General features: G+C 43.6%; 1 protein-coding gene across 4 annotated transcripts in view; it reads right to left on the bottom strand.

Annotated features, from left to right (window-relative positions):
* Positions 1–24,193, bottom strand: part of kif13a (kinesin family member 13A) — a 154,967-nt gene that overhangs the window by 44,886 nt on the left and 85,888 nt on the right. For all 4 annotated transcript variants that reach the window (XM_042332228.1, XM_042332230.1, XM_042332229.1 and 1 more), the window contains exons 12-18: positions 16,485–16,595; positions 15,508–15,642; positions 14,532–14,662; positions 9,445–9,531; positions 8,679–8,854; positions 2,002–2,212; positions 1,434–1,596 (exon numbers count right to left, since the gene is read on the bottom strand). In XM_042332228.1, the coding sequence (XP_042188162.1) occupies positions 1,434–1,596; positions 2,002–2,212; positions 8,679–8,854; positions 9,445–9,531; positions 14,532–14,662; positions 15,508–15,642; positions 16,485–16,595 (1,014 nt within the window). The remainder of the gene's footprint in view (positions 1–1,433; positions 1,597–2,001; positions 2,213–8,678; positions 8,855–9,444; positions 9,532–14,531; positions 14,663–15,507; positions 15,643–16,484; positions 16,596–24,193) is intronic.

Genomic DNA, 24,193 nt, shown 5'->3' with positions numbered 1-24,193 from the left:
TTTTACGTCTTCTAGACGTCTCAAAGTGCTTCACAGAATAGACTGTAAAGTTAATTGACTGTATATTTGTGGGCAAAACGCGGCAGCCAATTGCTCAAAGCAGTGTCCCACAAACAGTTGTGGATTGAGTGTCCAAATTATTATTGTTTTTTTTTCTTGTGGGATTATTATCAGGTGTGTGGAGTAAGGAAACTTTCCCAAGGTTTCACCCTACTGGGAATCGAACCCAGGTCTCTCGCTTACAAGGCTAGTGCTCTAACTACTGAGCTACAAGACTCCACGTCCTCACCTTAAGCATCCTTTGTATGGAGGGACAATAAGACAATTCCATAACTTTGTGGTCAGCATCTATATTTTGGTGGTGGGGGAAGGAAAAACTAAGTTGATGCCAGCTCTGCACTCAAACCGACATTACCCAGATATGAGACTTTTCAAGCTGGCAAGATAGTGCCATGGGATTGTAGCAAAATAAATGTGAATTTCAAGGGAATAATAAATGCTGATAATCCTTATATTTGATACAGTGACTTTCACGTTTGGAGGACATCTCCAGGGAACACAACAACAACAACAAAATTACATTTATATATGATAGCAACTAGGGGATCTAACAGAAAATTTAAGAGTTGCTTCATGCAGCGCGTAATGAGATTGTAGAACTTGCTGCCTGAGGCAATGGTTGAATCAGATGATGCAGATAATTTCAAGATGAAGCTAGAACTTTACATGAGGAAGAGAGGAACAGAGGGTATGGGTGAGAATACGGAATGGGTGAAGACTCATGTGGAGCATAAACAGCGGCACGGTCTGGTTGGCCTGAGAAACCGGTTTCTGTGATGTACATTCTTTGTAAATCTTTGTAAAATCTCGAAGCGCTTCATATGATGTACTGTAACTTGCACACAACAATGTCCCACAAACCCCCATGAAGTGAATGACCAATTTTATTTGGGGGATTGTTTGCTAGGATACTGGGAGAAACTCCCTTTTCTTTTTGAATAGTGCCATGGGATTGTTAATGTTCAATAAATATGCAGACAGGCCTCAGTTTAATGATTCATCTGGAGGATGGCACCTTGAACAATGTAGCATACCCCATCACTGCATTGGAGTGTCATCTCAGATTTTGTGAGTTCCAACTGCTGAAGTGGGAGCTTGAACCCACAACCTTCTGACTCAGATAAGAGTGTCTCCAAATGAGCCTGGCTGAAACCGACCTCCTAATGACAAGTGAGGTGCAATACCTGGGGGGAGAGCAGCCTCTCACAATCACAGCTTTCTGCAGTCATTTCTTGTTGACCAATGGGAGGAGGAGTGTACGATGATATTTTACAGATAGAAGCTAAGGTAGAATGTTATAAACTGATCTTTAGGCTGGAGTTGAAACCAAATACAGTGGAGTGAAGGTGGAGGCCAAGGTGACAGTAGCCTACCTTTCTGTTAGCACTGAGGTTTGCTGCTGGGATTTGCAGGGTGACTTGGTAATCCGTCTGCTTGGTCATCTCTTCTGCCAGAAAGTTGGCCTCTCTCACCAAAGTGTTGGCTCTCACTATCTGCTCTCTCAGCTTGGCCAGGCTGTGCCGGAACAGCTGATCTCTGCAACAAAGAGAGACAAACAAATGGTAAGCAGCTTCCATTCTTTCCGTCAGGTCACCCTGACAAGCCTTTGCCACCTATAAGATGCCCATGCTGCTAATGGTTAAATGGGATCACTTAAGTGATTTATGGATAAATCCCCGACACTTCACCAACATACAGTGTAACACTACTACACCAAGCATTTACATGCCGTTCACTCTGGACGATGATTTCAAAGCACTTCAATGGAGGGACAATTTAAAGGTTTTTGCTGTTTTGCCTTTTTACATTCATATTAAAGTTGACTCATGTTACAGACTCTCTTAATCGGCTGCGGAAGCCAATTTGATTTAGCACACCAAGTACTTTAGCAAACAAAGTTATGAATTGTACCATTTTCCACCTTGGACTCCTCCTACCTACCTCTCTTCAGACCAAAGTTTGACTTTCTGCTGTGCGGTTTGTGAGGTGAAGGACAGCCTCTCGATGCTGTGTCTGTGCAGTTTGTCTGGGGATAGCTGCTGCCGAAGCAGTTCCAGCTCCCGTTCATACATCAGCCGCTGCTCTTCCAGTGCATTATGTTTCTCCTCCAGGTACTGCTTCTCGAGAATCTGCACGACATTCTGTACAGGATCTGCAAGCAAAGACACACAACACTTCAGAGCCTAAGTAACAAACAGACACAGCACTTCAGAGACTGGCAGTAACAAACAGAAACACACAAACACAGCCCTTCACCCACCATCCAAAAATAATAACAAAGATGTGCAATCTATAAGTGACTTTGCTCAGCCTGCACTTGGATGGAACAAAAAACATTCCAAGTTTTGGGGATTTCCCAATCAATGCCTCGACCCCTGTGGGCTACATTATGGAGTTCTGTAGCTCAGTGGTTAGAGCACTCGCCTCGCAAGTGAGAGACCTGGGTTTGATTCATGCGAAGAGCGAAACTTTGGGCAAGTTTCCTTACTCCACATGCCTCTGTTTACCTAGCAGTAAGTAGGAACCCGGTTGTTAGCCAATTGGCGGATCGCTTTTCCAGGAGTAATAATTTCTCCAAAACAAAATGGCCACAGAACAACCTTTGCTGGCGTTCGGGATTGTGATTTTCCCAATTTGTTGGCAGTGAATAACACTATTTTCTGGGGTAATAATCCCTTCAAAAACAAACAAAAAAATTATTTGGTTACTCAATCCTCCACTGTTTGTGGGACACTGCTGTGTGCAATTGGCTGCCGCGTTTCTCCCACAAAAAATACAGCAAATTCACTTTACAGTATATTCTGTGAGACGTCTCGAAGACATGATAAGGTGCTATATCAAATGCAAGGATCATTATTATAAGTCCATTCTCTCTGAGTTTGCCATTGCTGGCGCTCTGAAGGATCAGCTATACGTATGCCTTGCAATGTACCACAAACAGCCGTAAAATGAATGACCAATTTTACCTGGGAAACAGTTGACCCAGATACAGGGAGAATCTACCTTTCTCTTTTTCAACAGTACCAAGGCCTCCCATTTCAGATAGCCCACTCGCTCCCTCCATAACCTGGAAATGTTATGTTAAGGCGTACAGCCCTCAGCAGCCAAAAGATTGCACTTTTGACATTACTGAACTGAATTGTCACCCCAAACTGTGAAATATTCCAATGTGAGGCCTCTGACCCAGAGTCAAGCCAGATTGCTTACATTTTATACAGCGCCTCAGCACATCAACATGTTTCAAAGTATTTCAACCATTAAGTTACTTTGATATGGAATGATTATTACGTAGATAAACTGGCAGGTAATGTGCACCAGTGACGTCTGACAAACAAACACCATGGGACCAATTAATTTATTTTGGTGAATTTGGATGAAGGAAGAATATGGGATAATGTACAGGAGAGCTTTTGCTCTACAAAATAGTATCATGGATTCTTTATAAAATCCACCTGAATAACATGGCCTCAGTTTAATATCTCTTCTAAAAGACAACTCCTCCAACAATGTAATGTTCTCCCAGCACTGAATTGGGGAGTTCTAGATGAGGTGAAATTCTATGGTTGAGCTTTCAAGGTCAATCTCAAGACCTCACTGTTTGACTGGGCTTTTGGTCAACCTTCCCCTCCCGCCACCCCTTGTATCCCACCCCCAGCTGGAGTTCCTAGTTGCTATTGTTAAACTCCTTGGGGCATCCTCCCAATATGAAAGGTGTTATATTAATGTAAATTTGTGTTTTATTGTAACACACAAGCCCAAAGACAAGAGTGATATTAACTGAGCCAAATGACACTGGACATTTTTTAAAAATGTTTCAAAGATGGCTAGAAAAACAGAATAATTCTAGCAGTCATTTAACAGAAATATAGTTTAAAGCAGGAGTGGGCAATTATTTTGGCTGGCGGGTCACTTCACGAGTTTTGGTAAGCTTTGTGGGCCACACACTTAATATAGATACAAATGCTTAATAATAGCTCAACATCAAGTCTTACACTTGTACATGCATAAAATAGTCTATATAATTGACATTCACTAAAATTAAGTTAAATAAAAACAACTCATTGAGCAGACATTTATTCGATATTTATTCATTTATTCACATATTGATGAGAAGGTGAGAAGCTCACTCAATGGGAAGAATGAAAGTGCTGATGTGTGCTAACCAGACAATTGAAGTCAGGCATCGTCTCCGCTGTTGCAATGTGGAGTACAGATCTATGTTTTTGATTTATTAAATTTCATCACATAAAATGTCTCCTCGCATGTGTACGTTGATCCAAACAGCAAAGCATCCTCCAGGCATGAGCCTTTATTTTTGGAAATGTATATTCATTAAGAGAGGCGTAAAAACTGGGAAGCAGCACTGATTTGAATTGCTCTGCAAGCAATGGATCACATTGCAGGTCAATAAGCTCGAGTTGGAGGTCAAATGGGGCATTGTCAACATCAAATGAGAAAGATGAAGAGATCAAAGACAGGTCATTTTCAATCAAATTGAAATCCTGGAATCGGCGAGAAAATTCAGCATGAAAGTCAAACAGTGACGAAGTATACTTTTTAAGGCTTTGATCACAAATAGTAACCTGATGCAAAGTTGGAAAGTGGGTGAACTGCCTGTTTCCTATCTGACGCGATAAAATAAATAATTTCGTCATAAATGACTTGACATTGCAATACAAATCGTGCACAAAGGCTCCCTTCCGTTGCAGTTTTGAATTCAGTTCATTCATGTGGCCCATGATATCAACGGCAAATGCAAAATCAGAGCGCAATTTGCATCATTCAGCTGTGGGAAATCCAAATCTTTTTGTTTCGTGTTCAAAAATCAATCTCAGTTCTCAGTTCCCACACTCTTTTCAAGACCTTTCCTAAACTTAGCCATCTTACATTCGTGTGTTACACAACATCCGTGTGCTCGGATTCCAATTCCTCAAGCAGTTACAAATTGCCTGTGGTTTAATCCTCTTGCTCGAATGTAGTTGACCACTTTCGTAACTGTGTCCACGACATTGCTTAGTTTTAGAACACTCTTACAGAGGACCTCTTTGTGGATAATGCAGTGTAGAAAAACAATGTTCTATTCTGGATTTGTTTCTTTGACTTGATCTTGAATTCTTTTCAGTAACCCAACATTTTTGTCAGATTTGGGCTTCCATTGGTGGTCACATTCACCACTTTTTTTCCACTCCACTCCTAATTTTAAGATACGCTTATTTACTGCCTCTAAAAAGTCTTCTCCAGTTGTCCTATCTTTCATTGACTGCATTGATGCCAATTCTTCTGTGAGCTCAAAATGTTTGGTGATGCCTCGAATAAAAATTATTTTTAATTTTAAAAACTAGGCTGTATCTTTGACATCACAACTCTCATCGAGTGCCAGTGAAAAACATGCAAAATTGCTTACTTTATTTTGTAACTGCACACTGCTTTTATTTTCTTTATGTATTTTATTTTTAATTTTTTTATTTTATTTGTTTTATTTTCCATGCACAATGCTAAAAAAATATTTAGAAGTCCATTCTTTGTTGAATATTTGGCCTTCAGCGTCCACTTTCTGCTTCTTTGATAAACTCATTTCGAATGAACGTCCTCTTCAGTGAAAAGTATAGCCACGGTTGCCGCACACGTGTTTGAAAATTTGCTGATCCGTACATTTCTGACGTCAGTCTGATTCAACCCTTAAGCGAGCGTGCGCACAACTAAGCAGTGCGATTGCCTGATGTTCCCGGTTAGAATCAAATGTGAAAATTTGTGGGACTTTCTGGGACTGAACGAACTATAATTTTTTCTATTGCCGTCACAATGACGGGCCAGATAGAATCATTTGGCGGTCTGGATATGGCCCGCGGGCCGTATTTTGCCCACCACTGTCTAGAATAACTGAAGACTAATCTGATAGAATTACACACCAATTGCTCCCCCGTACACAGTCATTTCACGTTCAATTTCTGGAGAACTATTTTCTGCTATGTTTATTTCTCACCATCTTGTGATTTAGATCCAGATCGCAAAACTGGATACAGAAATGGCATCCTTCCAAGCTAAAAGGTTGATGGTTATTTTAAGATGCACTGGGCTGTGCTAATGGTCTCAGAGAGCTCTGAGCCTTTGCATGTATCTGTGAGCTTAATCATGCCAGGAAGCTAACTGGATGAGCTCAAATTTCCTGCAACTAAATGTCAGCAAGACAGAAGCCATACTCTTTGGCTCCCGTCAATGTCTTCTCTCCTGCGGGTCTGAAATCCTCAACCTCCTGGGCTCTCCCTCAGACTCTCTGAAACCGTACACAACTTAGGCGTCAGGTTCAATTCCCAACTTTTTTTTCTACCCCACATCCGTTCCCAGATTAAGACAATTTTTTCCACCCCGCCACATTGCCCGCCTCCGTCTATACCTCACAACCAACCCAGTTGAAACCCTTGTCCACGCCTTCGTCACTTCCTGGCTGGACTACTTCAATGCCCTCCTCGCTAGTCTCTCCAGCTCCAGCACACACAAAATCCTATTAATTCAAGACTCCGCTGCCCAGATGCTCACCCGCATGAAACTCCATGCCCACATCACACTAGTCCTTGCCAAGCTCCACTGGCTCCCAATCACCGAACGGAACGATTTCAAGATCCTCTCACTTGTTTTCAAAACAATCCATTCCTTCACACCTCCCTACCTGTCTGACCTGCTTACCCCCACCTGCCGCCTCCACTTGACTGGCTCTGGTCTCCTAGTTTCTTCAGTCACTGGCTCTGAAACTCTAGAACTCTATCCTTCAATCCTTGCTCCCTCCCTCTCTCCCTTCAAATGCCACCTAAAGAACTTACTTTTTGATCATGCTTAAGGTCACCTATCCTCTCTATTGCACCCTGGCTCGTTGTCAGACTCTGTAAAACGCCCCGGGATGCTACCCAGCATGATAAATGCAAGTTGTTGTTCTTGGTGGTAACTATTTCAGGTCAGAGAGGGCAGCTTTTTCGGGGCAGAGAGGGACGCATGATAATAATCCCTCAAGAAAAGAAAACAATAATAATTTGGTCACTCAATCCACGACTATTTATGGGACACTGCTGTGCGTAATTGGCTGCCGCATTTCGCCCACAAAATATACAGTCAATTAACTTTACAGTATTTTCTGTGAAACTCTTTAGACGTCCAGAAGACGTGAAAAACACGATATCAAATGCAAGAATTATTATTATATATATTATTATTTTTCTCACTAGACATTTCACTAACAAACAACTGAACTATAGACAAAAGTAATAAGGGACAAAGCCAAATGTCTTTTGGAAACTACATTAAATTCAACTTGGCCACTAACCCAAATCAGCCTAGAATTGTGCACTCAGAAAGTAATGAAAAAACAGTTTTACAATATTCCTATATCTGCCTTTGGACCTGTCTTGTGGAAATACAAATCATTTCACCCAACAAAAAAGAGTTTATTTTCCTCAGCATTTCGTTCATCAACCAATTCATATTTTTCTGTTCAGCTTCGCATTCAAGGCCATCTAAGCTGGGCCATCTAGTCAAAGTCTATTCAGTCCTTCTAGCCCAACCAATAATTGGATAGCTCCTGATTCCTATTACATATTTCATGTTTGGTCTTATTAGACATCTAAATATTGAGTTAGGCTAATAACCCACTGGGTAACCATGTTCAAACACTCATACGTCCCCTTAATTAAGTTATTAATCGCCAACAAAAAAGGTTTGCAGGCGATTCTGGAATTCTCTTCATCGATCAATGAAACAATTAAGGACATATGCATTTTGTAAAAGTTGTCCCATGGACTATTAGCCCAACCTGCAAGTTACACTCCAATGTCTTATTGGGGCAAGATTTACTCTCCTCTCCACTATTCTCCTTTCTTCATTAGTTTTACAGTACTATGTATTTCTCCCTTTGTTTTTCAGCTCTTCCAGCTCACAGAGCGGGACAGTTGGTAGTGTATTTTTATTTTTGTATAGACACTAGAGAAAAGAGAGCCCAGTGTCCTAGCCAAAAAAACCCAGACAAAATTGGTCATTCACATCATGACAATTTGTGGGACATTGCAGTATGCAAATCATGCATCACTTTCGATCGTATAATACAATCACCACAATTTACAGTAAAATCTTGTGACCCACTTTGAGTCATTTTGACAACGAAATAAGTTTGCTGTGTCAAATCTAAGCATTATTGTTATTAATATAGTAAAAACATGACATTTAATAGCAGCCTTCCTTATCAGTATTCAAAAACCACCATTAATCCACAGCATGCACCTAAGTACGTGAAGATGACAATCCCAATCGGCTCATTTTTAATCTGCTCTGTTCAGCTTTGTCACAGATCAACATTTGAAAATCCAGCCAGCTCCAGTGAAAATCCCCACTCCTCCACCCGCCCTCTTCACTCAGCTAACAGAGTTTTGCACCACCAGCAACCACATCTTCAGCCACTATGCTCAATCCCTTTGCTTCGCCTCCTCTTTATATACTTTTAAATTCCACCTTAAGACCTCTCTGCAACAAAGAATATCTAAATGAAGAACTTTTTAAAAATATATGTCTTTAGAGATCGACCTCCACACCACAACTAAGAAGTTAGAAAAGTTGGCCCAGAAACAGTTACTCACCATTACTGCTCAGGGCTTTCATCATGACTTCCATCTGTGCAAACTCATAGCTATAGTCCGGTTCGGAGGAAGCTTCACTTGCCGTCTCCATGTCCTGTTCTGTGGCACCTTCGCGAGTTGCCTCACTTTCATATTCTTTTAACTTGTCCCTCCTCTTCCTCGTAGGTAGATTAATTCTATTTATTACATTGAAAAAAGCGAATCAAAAGCTTTAATTTGGGACTCCAATTTGTGCTTGTTTAGGTGACTGATCATATGATGGGATTTTTGTGAGCCTGAATTTATTTAATGCTGTGATTTTTTAAAGAGCAATTTCAGCACAGCATTTCAGCTATTCGGTCCACTGTGGCCAAGCCTATGCCCGTGCCAGCTTTCTCCATGTGTGACAAATGTTTCGCTCGTCCTCATTGTGGAAATCAAAACCTGAGGTGGGCACCAGAGCAGAACTCCACAGGGGTATCACATGACATATCCCTGGGATTCACTATTTACAAATCTGTCAATTTTGATCATAGACTAAATATCTAAGAGCAGCGGACATATATTATGCCAACTTTTCATCTGATCCTTGTCCATTCAGTTACCCCTATATCCCATTATTGCTTCTGTTTTTTCCTATTCAAAAAATCTAATTTTGTTCCAGGCTTTCCCATCAATTCCAACCTTTTGCAGGATATCTATCAATCTTCTGTGCTTTACTCAGTGTCAAGTGCATTTGCTGATCTTTGAAACTTGGAAAATAAAAGATGTTTTAATTATGACATACCTAAAGAAGTGGTTGTTTCCCCATAGAATTCTGTCCCCGTGCCAGAGGGAGTTTGGAACACGTAACAGAGCACCATTCAAGCAGGTCCTGAAAAAGTACAACAATTTGCATTTATATAGAGCCTTTCACGTCATTAGGACATCTTAAAGCACTTCACACAGCTTTCTGGCAGCCCAAAATGGCGGTGTGGGACGGAAGCTGAGAGGGAGGGAGGGGAAGGTGGCCAAAAGCACGGTTGAAAAGAAAGGTCTTTAATAGACTCATTTATGTGAAATCTGTTGTTAACTTTCTCCACACTTCTGAAAAAAAATTCAAACAAAACATCAAGTGTGACATTTGGGCTGGTTCCCTTCCAAGGCATTCAGTCAGCATGGAAACAAGCACTTAACTGAAGATTGCACGATGTGAGGATTTGCTACTTAACCCAGTTGTGGAGTCCTGTAGCTCAGTAGTTAGAGCACTCGCTTTGCAAGCGAGAGACCTGAGTTCAATTCCAGGCAGGTCAGGGCGAAACCTTGGGCAAGATTTCCTTACTCCACACAGAGCCTAATAATAATCCCTCCAAAATCAAAAACAATAATAAATTGGTCATTTTCAATCTACGACTGTTTGTGGGACATTGCTGTGCGCAATTGGCTGCCGTGTTCGCCCACAAATATACAGTCAATTCACTTTACAGTATATTCTGTGAAGCGCTTTGGGACGTCCTCCCGACGTGAAAAGCGCTATATCAAATGCAAGGATTATTATTATTATTATTGTCCATCTAACTATGCTTATTGGAAGAGTGTGCTTTGCTACTGTTGTCAGAAAGATACAGGGGTCAAGCACATGCAACCGGGTTTGGAAATAGTGTAATAATCCCTCAAAACCAATCTGGACACTCAATCCACGACTGTTTCTGGGACATTGCTATGTGCAATTGACTGCCGTGTTTTGCCCATAAAATATACAGTCAATCCACTTCATAGTATATTCTGTCAAGCCCCTTGAGATGTCTCAATGATGTGATAAGGTGCTATATCAAATGCAAAGATTATTATTATTATATAGTGAATCCCGCTGGTAACTGACAGAAGGAACCACTGGAACTCTTCTCTGAGCAGAAATAAATCACATCGCAGAGGATTTCCTGCAGCTCAGGGATGGCTCAGCAGGATTCAATATCACAAATTGAGTCCCAAACATAGCTTTTTTCATCAAATTAATTTCTAAGAAATCCAGAAATGTTAGAACAATTTAATAATCTACCTCTCTTCACAAAACAAAAAGCCCATTAACAGCAAGGCCAACCACACAAGGTACAATCTTCTGACAATATTAAAATCCCCAAGATTGGTATGAATAAAGAAGAACTCTTGGCCCATCTGATCTCATCCCTCCAGATCACCCACCCTTCCATCGTATCATCACAGCATCAAGCTGCTTTTCAAATGACTCCAGTGTCCTGGCCTTTACCACCTTTCCTGGCAACTCCTTTCATTTATTAATTATCCTTTGAGTAAAGAAAAACGTCCTGGTATCTGTCCTGAAATTAATAATAATCCTTGCATTTGATATAGTGCTTTATCACATCTTCAAGATAATAATAATCCTTGCATTTGATATAGCGCTTTTCACGTCGGGAGGACGTCCCAAAGCGCTTCACAGAACACACTGTAAGGTGAATTGACTGTATATTTGTGGGCGAAACGCGGCAGCCAATTGCGTACAGCAGTGTCCCACAAACAGTCATTGAGTGACCAAATTTTTTTTAATAAATAAATTATTATCCCCGGAAAAGTGATCCACCAATTGACTAACAATCGGGTTACTGCTAGGTAAACAGAGGTGTGTGGAGTAAGGAAACTTGCTTCTCGAGCAAGCTACGAGGCAAGTGCTCCAACCACTAAGCTGCAGGACTGCCCTTTGCAACTCTGAACCTGTCTTCTTGTTTTTACTGTCTTGTTGCATCCTAAAATATTGATCTGGATTTACTTTTTCAATCCCATTCAAAACTGTATGCACCTCTATGAGGTCCCCTCTGAGTCATCTTCTCTCAAGGCTGAAAAATGGTATCAGATGTGCAGACACTATTATACTACCAGAAGCTAAAATGCTGCGTTCTCAAACAATAGCATTTTAACAGCTGTGAATGTTCTTTCAGTGGTGGCTGAAAAATGTCAGTTCAAAATCCACTAGTGCTGGAGCCAAATGTTTGGGTATTTTTGATATGGCTTACATTTGGAGGAATGTTTATGGAAGCCACACTGACTAGCTGTGCCTGACACATCCTAATTCAGTCATGTCATCCATAGTGGGAGAGGAGAGTACCACACTAGATAGACAACTTAATGGAAAGTGAGCGGGACAGCTGCAAAATCATAGCTTGGCAATGTCCTCTTTTCCAGCTAACACTCACGCCCCATCCCACCCCCACCCGCCTGCCCCACTCTGTTCCAGCTGTCAATCCCCCCCCAACCCTCACCCCCATCAAGGTGTCGTTCACCCCCACTCCGCCTCCCCTTCCGTTCCAGCTGTCAAACATGTGGAATAACTGAACATTACAGCACAAAGCAGGCCATTTATCCATCACATCTGCTTTGGTGCACACCCAGCATATCATTGAAGTGTCTGCCGAGACTGAGCTCAAAGTCCTGACAAGGCGCTTGAATTCACAACATTTCAATTTAGAGGTGAGAATGCTACCAACTGAGCTACACAGACACCTAAATGTTAGTTGCTCTTCATTAATCAGATAACTTTAGAAGTGTTTCACAGATACCAAACTATGAGACTGTTACAAGTTGCTGGATTTTATTTGACACTAGTGAATAAAAATAAAGCATCGGAAGAAACAAGGGCAGAATTGACCTTAAATCAATGTAACATGTTAAAATCATATTTGTTTTCTTTGTGTATTTTCTCTAGCCATTAGGTGGCATACAAGAGCAGCCCAGGTTAATGATCTCTTAATGACCCTGTCTCACTATGGCGAAGCCACTGGCCTCTGCTCTCTTCACATATTATATATACATATATGTGTGTTATATGCATATACACATATATTTCCTCATATTATATATATTATATATATATAATATGAGGAAATTGCTCCAACCCCAAACTTTTGCGGTTTGCAAACTACCATAAGTGCAATCCCCTCGAAAATGATCCACCTAAAACTCAAACTAATCCATATGTACCTCTTAGTTCTAATAGTCCAATAAAACATGTATAGAATACATCAATTAAGAAACGCTTTCTGTGTATTTATGGATATATTTAATTGAGAACCTCATCACAGCATGATTATAGTCAACGGCAGGAAATCATTCTGTGAGTCAGAAAAGATGCTTTGCTTCACCAGTATAATATACATCCGCAAAAGTTAATTAATGTTGGAACAAACTCCTAATGTAACTTGTCTTTGAAATAATCATAGACTCTGATTATTTTCAGATGATCCCAAGCCAGAAGAAAAGGCATAGGTTCAGCTTTATGAAGGGCAGATACCAGAAAGTATTTCTTAATCCTTACTTTTGTTGTTACACATTTCACATCAGAACATGCCAACACGCCCCACAGGATAATCTGTAAACTGCAGTGACTTTTTTTTTTGTGTGTGTGGCCAAATGAGGCAGACAATTTGCACACAGCAACGTCCCACAAACAGCCATGACTTGAATGAACAATTTTTATTTTGCAGGATTGTTGGCTAGGACAAGGGTTAGAAATTCCTAATTCCAAAGTGCAGTTGGATCTTTAACGTCTACCTGAACAGTCAGACAAGGCCTTCATTTAATGTCTCACCTGAAGGACAGCATCTCCAACAATGCAGCACACCCCCAGCACTGCACTGAATGTCAGCTTAAGTGAGTTCCAAGTCTCGATGTGGGACTTGAACCCATCTAAGACCTTCTGATTCAGAAGCGAGAGAGAGTGCTCACTTCTGAGAGTCAACAGCTTGAAAGGATTTTCAGGAAAGGCAATAGATGCTGGATTCATTTAAGAAATAGCTTGATAAGCAATGAGAAGGAAGTATTCTGGAATGTTAGATGAAATTGCTGAATTACGTTTTCTTCAAAAGTACTTCTGACCTTTATAGGAGAGAGGCAGAATCATAACCCTTTTGGACGACAGGATACTTCTTATCTGACATAAAGACAGAATTTTGGAAAGGAGGGGGAGACAATGAAAAATAAAAAGTAATTATTATTTGTGGAGTCCTGTATAGTGTTTAGGGTAGCATGCTCGCCTTGCAAGCAAGAGGAGCAGGATTCGATTCCTGGGCAGGACAAAATCTTAGGCAAATTTCCTTACTCCACACGCCTCTGTTTACCTAGCAGCAAATAGGAACCCAGTTGTTAATCGATTGGCAGTTTGCTTTTTCGGGGTAATGATCCCTCAAAATAAAATAGACTACTCAATCCACGACTGTTAGTGGGACACTGGCTGTGCTCAATTGGCTGTCGAGTTTCGCTCGCAAAATATACAGTCAATTCACTTTACAATATAAACAAAACACAAAATACTGTAGATGCTGGGAATCTGAAAACAAAAACAGAAGTCGCTGGGAACACTTAGCAGGTCAGGCAGCATCTATGGAGAAAGGAAAGTGAGTCATCGTTTCGGGTCCACGACTGAACACAAAGGGTTCTGACGAAGGGTCGTCGACCCGAAACGTTTCCTTTCTCCATAGATGCTGCCTGACCTGCTGAGTGTTCCCAGCAACTTCGGTTCTTGTTTTCACTTTACAATATATTCTGTGAAGCGTTGGAGATGTCTTAATGACATGATAAGGTGCCATATCAAATGCAAGAATTATTATTTATTATTATTAAGGTCGTGAGTAAACCGCATAGATTTAGCTGAACAGATATGATCAAGTGATATGAATAGCAAATTTAAAATAAGGCAAAGAAAATTGTAAAATTTAAGAACATACAGCATTTTACCTGCCACGCAACAGGTCATCACAACTTATATATAGCTGCATAATGTGGGTCTTGGTTCAGTCTTTACTGCAAATTGCACTGCTGTAAACCCATAAATTGAGCTGCTGTACAGATCATGTTTCAGACAGACAGTTTTAATAGACTGATTACCTGGCATTTTCCTTGGGGGTGAGGATAACATCCCCATCTGGTGCAATGTCAATGACACAGTGCTCAGGCTGAATTCCAATCCCACACAGCTGAATGTCCTGAGATTTATCTGCCCCAACTCTGGTGTGAGCCTGTTGGGAACATCAGTCGCTTAAAGGTCAGCATCTGACAACGCACTATAAATATTCAAAAGATGCATGTACAGTACATCACTTCACCAACACACTGAGCGCTGTTGCTGCAATAAATCAACTCTAATCGCCAGCATTTGACGACAGGTTACAAGCCCCTCCGCTGGGCCAATTACAAATACGGAACATATAAGGGATGAGCATAACACCTAATGCTTTACTCACTAGTTACTTTCTTGTGGAAATTTGCACACTATTTTACTAAGCAATTTTCTCATTTTCTTGGGGGGGCAGTAATAGGTGTGTGTGGGTGGGATGGGGGCGGGGGGCGGGAAGAAGAACTGGTAACTAGTTGAAATACACTTTTCAGCTCCCTGGAGAGACGTCTGTAAAACATGCACGCTTTGTGATTGATTTCATTCTCCATTGTCCATTTGTCAATAAGCTGTAAGGAGCTAAAAGAACGAAGCCAGTCTAAACATGTAGTTAGCACAGAGAAGAAACAGCTGGTATTGACGCAGAAATAAGTCAGTTAAATCAGCAACAGCAAGGTCTACAGCTCCTCTTTGCCTGTAAACATTAGATACGTTTTACAAAAAAAAACTGCCTAATCAATGGCACTAGCATCTCCCCAAATCTGGTGGCAAACAAAACCTCTCTGACAAACGGTGAATGGACAAACTCAGATGTCTTTCCCTTTATACACACACACACAAAGCCAACCCCTTTTTTTTTGCATATACCGCACAAACAGCATGACAGAAACAATTCTCCAGACTGTAATAAGTACACATTACGTGGGTATGTGATGAACCATTTTGCCAGACATAAAAGGCAACGCTCACCTTCAAATAATACACAAGAAGTTCATTGAGTGCAGGATCAGCGTTCAGGTTGACCAGAAAACATTTGTCGTCCCCAACTTTGATACCAGATGACTCCAGAGAAATGCCCATACTCTCAAGTTGCTTTTGCCTCTCCTGCAGTCACACAATAAATCACATTAAATGACAGTTACTGCATAATCAGAACATAGGAGCTGCAGAAAGATTCACACAAAAAAAACCTTCTGTCATTCTGTCTAATTTAATTGAATTCTGTCAGTTATTTGATGACATCAGGTTACCCTGGTCATATTACAGCTTTCTTGTTAAGAGCGAAGCGCCTGGAACAGCCCTTTAGCAAAACACTGCAATAGCCAGACTTGCATCAAATCTCTTTTCCAACACCAATCTCAATCAAAAAAGCAAGACTGCCCATCCCATTACAGAGTGGATTATTTTTTTGCAACTGGTCGTTCAGCTTGTGCTCACAGTCCAGGCTTACACTCCAGAGTCATGCTGGGTAGAGCTGCCGAGTCATTTGGATGAGATGTCAAACTGAGACCTCTGTCTGCCTGTTATTCAGGTCCCATTACATTATTTGAAAAAAAGAAGGGAGTTTCTGCCACTGTGCTAGCCAACAATCTTCCATATTTATTTGCCATCATTCCTTGACTGTTTGTGGCATTTTGCTCAAAGCAAAATAACTGCTGCAATTGACAGCACAAAACAGGTCACCTCACAGTAATGACACCTTTGTTTCCCTGTGCACTTTTTTTTGTCTTCTGACACACATCTGAGAAGCTGCAGGATATGCCTCTGCTTGATTCTAGAAATTTAGAGCCTGATGTTAAATGAACATTGCTGAATGGATGAATTGATTGCAAAAGTAACATGAACAAAACTTACACACACATACTTTTTCTTTTTGAAAGTCAGTATTCATCAATGAGAAATTACAACAAAAAAGAAACCTTACATTTTAAGTTATTCCAACAAACCTGTGCGATTTCCTCCGTTTTCCTCAGTTTCTCCTCCCAGGTGACAGTCAGGTCTTTTATGAGTTTTTCTGATTCATCCAATTTCTCCTTGAGCTCTGGAGCTTTCAGTGACTGGAACAGAAAAAAAAGAAACATTTACTGCAACTAACTACAGTCAAACAGAAGTGGTTTAAACTCAGCATCCATATCAAGAACTCATTTCAAACTCATTTGGAGTCAGTCTGGCTCAATTGGTAGCACTTTTGCCACTGAGTCAAAAGGTTGTACGTTCAAACCCAACATTGAATCTTTGAACTCACAGTCTAGGCTGACACTCCAGTACAGTGCTGGGTGCAGGGTGGAGGTGCAGCCCTTTGGATGAGACTTTAAATAGAAGTCCCATCAGTTCAGGTGGACATTAAATATCCCGTGGCAGTATTCAAAAAAAGAAGTTTCTCGAGCTGTTCTGGCCAACAATCCCCCAGATAAAATTAGTAATTCACTTCATGGCTGTTTGTGGGACATTGCTGTGTGCAAAATGGCTGCTGCATTCATCTTTAAAACACATGGTCAGTACACAATAAAAACCTGTGAAGTACTTTGAGACATCCTCCTGATATGAAAGGATTTACTTTTTATTTACCCATCTCTGAATAACTAATCAGCCTACAAGAAAGGAGGTTTCAAGTGAATTGTTTGCAACTGATCAGGTTAAAGAAATTTGTGTGTGAACACTGGATGGCGTTGTACATTTATCATAACATTAAAAGCTTTCATTCCCTAAAGCGAAACAAGAGACAAAACATAATTTGGCTGAGTAAAAAGACCATTCATTACTCTCGTGGAACTCTGGCCAGCTTTTTGAGAAGTCTCTTGAAGGTGGATTCGGTGGGGGCTGAAAACCCATAAGAAAATCATCAGAGAAAATCCAAGACCAGTAAAATTTTATGTCAGCCAAAAAGGTAATAAGAGAAATATTCCAAACCAACAGAGAGGAAATTTTAGGATTTCAATCTGCTTTTGCAATCTCTATAAACTCCACCCTGACTGGCACCATTCCTTTGATACAACAGATTACATTTCCTTTGACACAACAGATTACACATGAACATCTGTCTATAGTTTTCCTTATAGCCTTCAATCCCATTCGCAGCTTGACAGTCCATCAGTTTTTCTTCAAAGGAGTGAATTGACACAACATTAACAAGGAACTAGGAATATACATATTTGCTACTGGGCAGGAAACTAAAATCCTCTGATCTCTGTCTGTTCTTGTCCATTGTCTTCGTGATTTTCGGTTCTGCAATCCATTTTGCCAACAATGACATTCCCTACCATCAGAAGCATAGTGTTCAGAGCAAAACAACAGGCACAGCTGCTGTACTGAAGGCAGTGGTTGCATAGTCTTCTCAGATCTCACCTCTTGAACCTTGATAAACTGGTTTGTTTGCGTCATATGAGTAAAGGGGCAATATTTAAATAGCAGGAGCTGTCTCAGGACAGCAACACTGCGAATTAAGCGTCAGCCTGGCTTGGTTTATAGTTATACTGTGTTATTATTTTTTTATTATAATGGCCCATCTGTGGAAAGGGAGACAACAATGGCCTAAAGGCAGGACTGATGCATAAACAGCCTCAAAAGATGTCAAGGCCGATCTGATGAGATCAGATGATTTTTCTCCAAAATAAATGCAGTAAGTGTGATGATCACCAATTCCACAATATTATCTGTCAGGCCCAACATTTCTGTTCTCATTTGATATTTACAAACATGAACTTAACAGTTCGCCAGCCAGAGAGACCTATTTTATAGGATGCTGCATAAAGTTCTGCTCCATTGTGTTCTATAGCTGATATCTCACACCATTAACTGTAGTAAACTTGTGATGCTTTAGGCTCTTACGCTGCAAGAATGGCACCTTGTGCACAGAAGGTGTCCTTTCTCTGCCCCTGCCCACCGTGTGTGCTCTCCGCATTCCCTCACTCAAATGCTTGAGTACAGTTGCACTGGTGCCAAGTACCTTGTTCTATTACACATTCTTCAAGTGCAAATCTGGAAAGTGAGCAGCAGCAGCAGAGTATCTGTCCAAGGGTGGGTAAACAACACCACAGGCAAGCTCAATACAGTCCTTGGTTGACACTCACTTCGTAAAATAATCCTTGTACTTGATATAGCTCCTTACCACATTGTTGAATGTCTTAAAACACTTCTCAGGATTCACTGAAAAATTTGGTGACTATATTTGTAAGCAAAATCAGCAGCCAATTTACATACAGCAATGTCCCATTAACTTAAATAACCACTAAGTTGACCACTTGCATCTGGACTGTTGGCCAGGAGACCAAGAGAAACTCCCTTCTCTTTTCTCTTTTCAAATAGTGCCATGGAATCTTTAACATCCATCTTAACAGGTAGATGGCTTAACTTCTCATCCAAAGGACAACAGCACTCTTGACGATACAGTACACCCCTGCATTGTATTAGAGTACCAGCTTGGACTTTGAGCTCAAAGAGCCTGTCATGGTGCTTGAACCCACAACCTTTTGACTCAAGGTGAGAGAATGCAAGCAACTGAGCCAGGCTGACACTTGCATATTTTCCAGGACTCAATATGGTGATGCAAGAATGCTGCCTAATTTTTCAACCCTCCCTAACCTGGAGGTTTCTAGTCCTATTGCAGCAACCTCTACAACAGGACTGGTTGAGATCAGCTAAATTAGCGCAAACCAGAAAATTATCCCGTATCAACTTGGTTACTGGATGTTGGGACACCCTCCTGTCATGAAAGACCACTATATAAAGGCAATTTGTTGTTGTTAGGTTTTATTCAAATAATTTCTTCAAAGCTTGTTATTTGGAGGATTTACGAAATTTCTGTTTATGTTCAAAGAAAAGCTGACCATACGGATTTAGAATTTGAAAACAAAATCTGCCAAAGACACTATGAAATGGTCAGCATGCCTACCCAGAACCAGAAACAACAATCTTCAGCGGTTCTCCAGGAAGCCGCCAGTTTCCTTTTCATAGCTTGGAGTCCTTTGCTCTAAAAAAAAGTCTTCTCCAGAGACATTAAGCTAAATGAACAGATCTGAATACTGAGTGCAACCACTGACTTGCAGATTACTTAAAATTCATGTCCCACTTTACTGAATCCTTTCAGTAATAGGATTGATAGCATTTTGAGACGTCCTCCCGACATGAAAGGCGCTATACAAATGTAAGGAGCCTGGGCCTACTGACCCAGGTATTTAAACTCGACGCCGGAGCGAGATCAGCTCGGGGTTGGGCGGAGCGGGGGAACTGCTGACGTCATAGATTAGTTTTCAGGTGCGTGCGCAACAAAAAAAAACCCTCTGCGCCGCGCCCCCCCCCCCCAGGGCCCACATCAGAGCCCACTCTGGTCCTGTTGGGTTCGCTGCCCCAATCTACGGGATAATGCCATCCACCTGACCGCTCGCTCCCGGTCCCCGCGTGCGCACTATGGCTGCCGCTTTGACCCGAGCCCCCTCACCCCCTCCCTCCCGCCCCCCTCCTCTCTCCCCCCAAACCCTCCCCCCTCTGCATCTCTCCCGCGCTCTCCTCCTCTCTCTCCGTCCCTCTCGTCTTCTATCCCCACTTGACCCTCCCACAACCTCCCTCTGCTCCAGCCTGGGAATCCTCCGCCGGGCTCACCGCGGCACTCGGCGTTGGCTGTCCAGCAGCAGCCACACCGACTGCCCCATTCCCCACCACACTCGCCAGCCACCCCGGACACAGACCCGGGGAGTCAACCTCTCCTCCCTCATCCCCATTCCCCCCACCCCTGCCTCACAACCTGGACCCCCCTCCCCTCCCACACACCCTTCTGTCAACCGCTCCCTCCACATCGGACTGCAAAATGTCCGCTCCCTCTGCAACAAGGCCCTGGTCATCAACGATCTCATCCTTGATGAGAACGTTGATATCATGGCCTTAACAGAAACCTGGCTCACCCCAGGCGACACCTTCCCCCTCACGGAGGCCACACCACCCGGCTACACCTCCCACCACATCCCCCGCCCCAACCGCCGTGGCGGTGGTGTTGCCCTTATCTCAAGGACACCACTTGCCCTATCCCCTACTCCACTGGCTCTTTCCCCTCCTTTGAGCACCTCACCCTCTCCCACCCCTCATTCCTCTCCCTTAAAATCCTCCTCCTCTACCGGCCCCCTAAAACCTCTCCCACCTTCATCTCTGACATTTCAACACTCCTCACATCTCTTTGCCTCTGCTCTGATCGCCTCATCATCCTGGGCGACTTTAACCTACACTTCACCCCCTCCTGCTCCATCTCCACAGACTTCTCTTCCCTGCTCTCCTCACTCAACCTTCCTTACACATAAACTCCCCCACTCACAGTCACGGCCACCCACTCGATTTGGTGATCACCCGGGGCCTCAGTGTCTCGGATGTCACTATTACCGACAAGGCCATCTCTGACCACTACTTCATCTCCTTCACCACCTCCACCCCCCTCCCCACCTCCACCAGACCCACCACCATCTTCTACCGCCCTTGGAAGAAGTTACCCCCACAATCCCTAACCGATGCCTTGGAGTCCTCTGAACTCCTCTCCCTCTGGCCTTCAACCCTCACCGACCCCTCTTCTCCTCTCTCCCTCCTCCACAATACCCTCTCCTCCACACTCGATACTCTTGCCCCCATCACTTCCCGCACTGTCTCCTACTCCCGCTCCTCCCCCTGGTACACCACCCACCTCCGCTCACTGAAAAGCCAGGTGCGGGCTGCTGAACGCACCTGTGTCAAATCTGGCCTAACGGTCCACCGACAAATCTGGCTGGACCTCCTCAAAATTTACCGCTCCACTCTAGCCTCGGCCAAGTCGTCCTTCTACTCCAGGATAATCCTGGAGGCGAAGAACAACCCCAGGCTACTGTTTTCCACCACAACCCGACTCCTCCGTCCCCCCCGCCACCCCGCGCAGGTCATCTCCTCCAACCTTCACTGCGAGGAGATGCTGGATTTCCTTGAATCCAAGATCAAGGGAATCCGCTCCGCGGTCACTTCCCCTCCAACATCCACCAACCCCCCACCCCCTCCCTCCCACACTCCGACTCCTACCCATCCTCCCCTACACACTTTCGTACCCGTTTCCCCACCCTCTGTCACTGAACTCATCCTATCCCTAAAACCAACCACCTGCTCCCTTGACCCCATCCCCACTCCACTCCTTATCTCCCAGCTCCACTTTCTTGCCCCACATATCACTGACATCAACCTGTCCCTCTCCTCTGGCTCTGTCCCCATTCCATTAAATACTGCCACCATCACGCCCACCCTGAAAAAACCCTCCCTTGATGCGTCGCAGCTATCAAGCTACCGGCCCATCTCCAACCTCCCCTTTCTCTCCAAGGTCTTGGAAAGAGTTGTCGCCTCCCAACTGCGCTCTTTCCTTTCCACCCATTCTCTTTTCGAACCCCTTCAGTCAGGTTTCCGTGCTGCCCATAGCACAGAAACTGCCCTGGTCAAGGTCACCAATGATATCCTGACCATCTGTGACCAGGGCTCCCTCTGCCTCCTCGTCCTCCTCGACCTATCGGCAGCATTCGATACGGTCGACCACGCTATCCTACTCCACCGCTTGTCCTCCCACCTCAACCTTCAAGGCACTGTCCTTGAATGGTTTAGGTCGTACCTTTCTCACCGTCTTCACTTTGTCTCGACGAATGGCTTCTCCTCCACCCCCCGCACTGTCTCATGTGGTGTCCCTCAGGGCTCTGTCCTCGGTCCCCTCCTCTTCACCCTCTATATGCTCCCCCTGGTGACATCATCCGCAGACATGGAGTTAACTTCCACATGTATGCGGATGACACCCAACTCTACCTTTCCTCCTCTACTCTCAACTCCACGACCACCGATGTCCTGACAGCCTGCCTGTCCGACATCGAGTCCTGGACGAGAGACAACTTTCTTCAGCTCAACGTGCGAAAAACCGAGGCCCTCCTGATTGGCTCACGTCAGCGCCTCCGCACCTCAGGCGCTGACACCATCAGCATCCAAGGCTGCACTCTCCACCTCTCAAAGCCAGTCAGGAACCTCGGCGTTTTGTTCGACCCTGAGCTGTCCTTTCTCCCTCACATCCGCACCACAACTGGCACCGCCTTCCATCACCTCCGGAACATCGCCAGACTACGGCATTACCTCACCCCTCACGCTGCTGAAACCCTGGTCCACGCCTTTGTCACCTCAAGGCTGGACTATGGGAACTCTCTCCTCGCCGGCCTTCCCGCCACCTCCCTCCACAAGCTGCAGGTCATTCAGAACTCTGCAGCTCGTGTACTGTCCCGCACCAGGCTTCGGGACCACATCACTCCCACCCTCGCTCGCCTCCACTGGCTCCCCATCCCCCAGAGGATTGATTTCAAGATCCTCATCCTCACCTACAAGGCCATTCACGGCCTTGCTCCCTCCTACCTCTCCAACCTACTATCCCCCTACCTACCTGCCCGTACCCTCCGTTCCTCTGGCTCCGGTCTGCTCCACGTCCCCCGCCCCAACCGCCCTACCATCGGTGGCCGGGCCTTCAGCCTCTCAGCCCCGAGGCTCTGGAACTCTATCCCCCAGTGCCTTCGCCGCCTCCTCCCTCTCCTCCTTCAAGGCCGGTCTCAAAACCTTTCTCTTTGACCGTGCCTTCAGCTCCCCTCTCGACTCTCTTCCCCCTCCTCGCTCCCTCCCTTCCGTCCCCTCACCCTGACCATTTCCCCTCTGCTCGGGTCATGACCCAACTGTGCAGCGCCTTGGGACGTCCTCCTGACGTGAAAGGCGCTTTATAAATGGAATCTTGTTGTTGTTGTTGTTGTAATTTGTTGTTGATGCAATTTTATTGATCTACAATTTAAAAAACAAGTCTCTAATTTCCAAAAACAGCAACTATTACCCTAACAGTGCTGTGTTCTTCAGTAGTTTGTTCTTAAGTCAGCTCGCTGTCTGACACACACACAAACTCATCATCATGTTTAAGGGTAACCAAACCAGAGTTCACATATACATATTCCGAACTCAAGAGTTTAACCAGCTAAAACTGCCATTAAAACGTGTCATTACAAACAATAACTGGCAAGCTTCCCACTGCCTGATCAGCTAGGACCTACTCTATCCATTAGGGCTTTGGTTTGCAGGGAGCCGAGTGGGGAGAATTCCTGGTCCCAAGCCCTGCCAATGATTCAGGCTGGTTGGTCTGTCATCAGCAGTTCTCTGAAGTACTACAGATATAGCTGGCTCAGGAATAGGATCACAGAGACCGCCACAAATGATTGACAAGATTCTGATATTCCGCTGCAATGCATTTCACCTTGGAGCCAGCTCTATCCCAAGGAGATTAATCCTGTTTTCCCATCAAGGAAGATAGTCACTATTTGGACATTTGACATCCAACGAGTGCAAATAAATAGCAGATGTCAACACCTCTCTGCAAATTTCCTGGTGAGAGGCATGGCTCAGCATGAAATGTACGTGAAATCTTCCTGCCCACTGTTTGGAGACACACCCCTAACCACTGGCGATGGTTCCACCAGTTGGAGGTGTAGAGCTTGAGCAACATCTGCTTAACTCTCTGCATAACAATCAAGGTGCATTGCAAGCTTTGGAAATATGAACGTGTGTTCACAAACCAGCACAAACCAGGTGATGTCAAGCCTTAGTTGTCTCGTTACAATTTCCTCATCAGCTATTTAATGGATATCTGCCTTCA

Source organism: Callorhinchus milii, unplaced genomic scaffold (assembly GCF_018977255.1).
Source record: "Callorhinchus milii isolate IMCB2004 unplaced genomic scaffold, IMCB_Cmil_1.0 Scaffold2, whole genome shotgun sequence".
NCBI lineage: Eukaryota > Metazoa > Chordata > Chondrichthyes > Chimaeriformes > Callorhinchidae > Callorhinchus > Callorhinchus milii.
The sequence above is the reverse complement of the archived record's forward strand: the minus strand, read 5'-3'. Positions and strand labels throughout refer to the sequence as shown.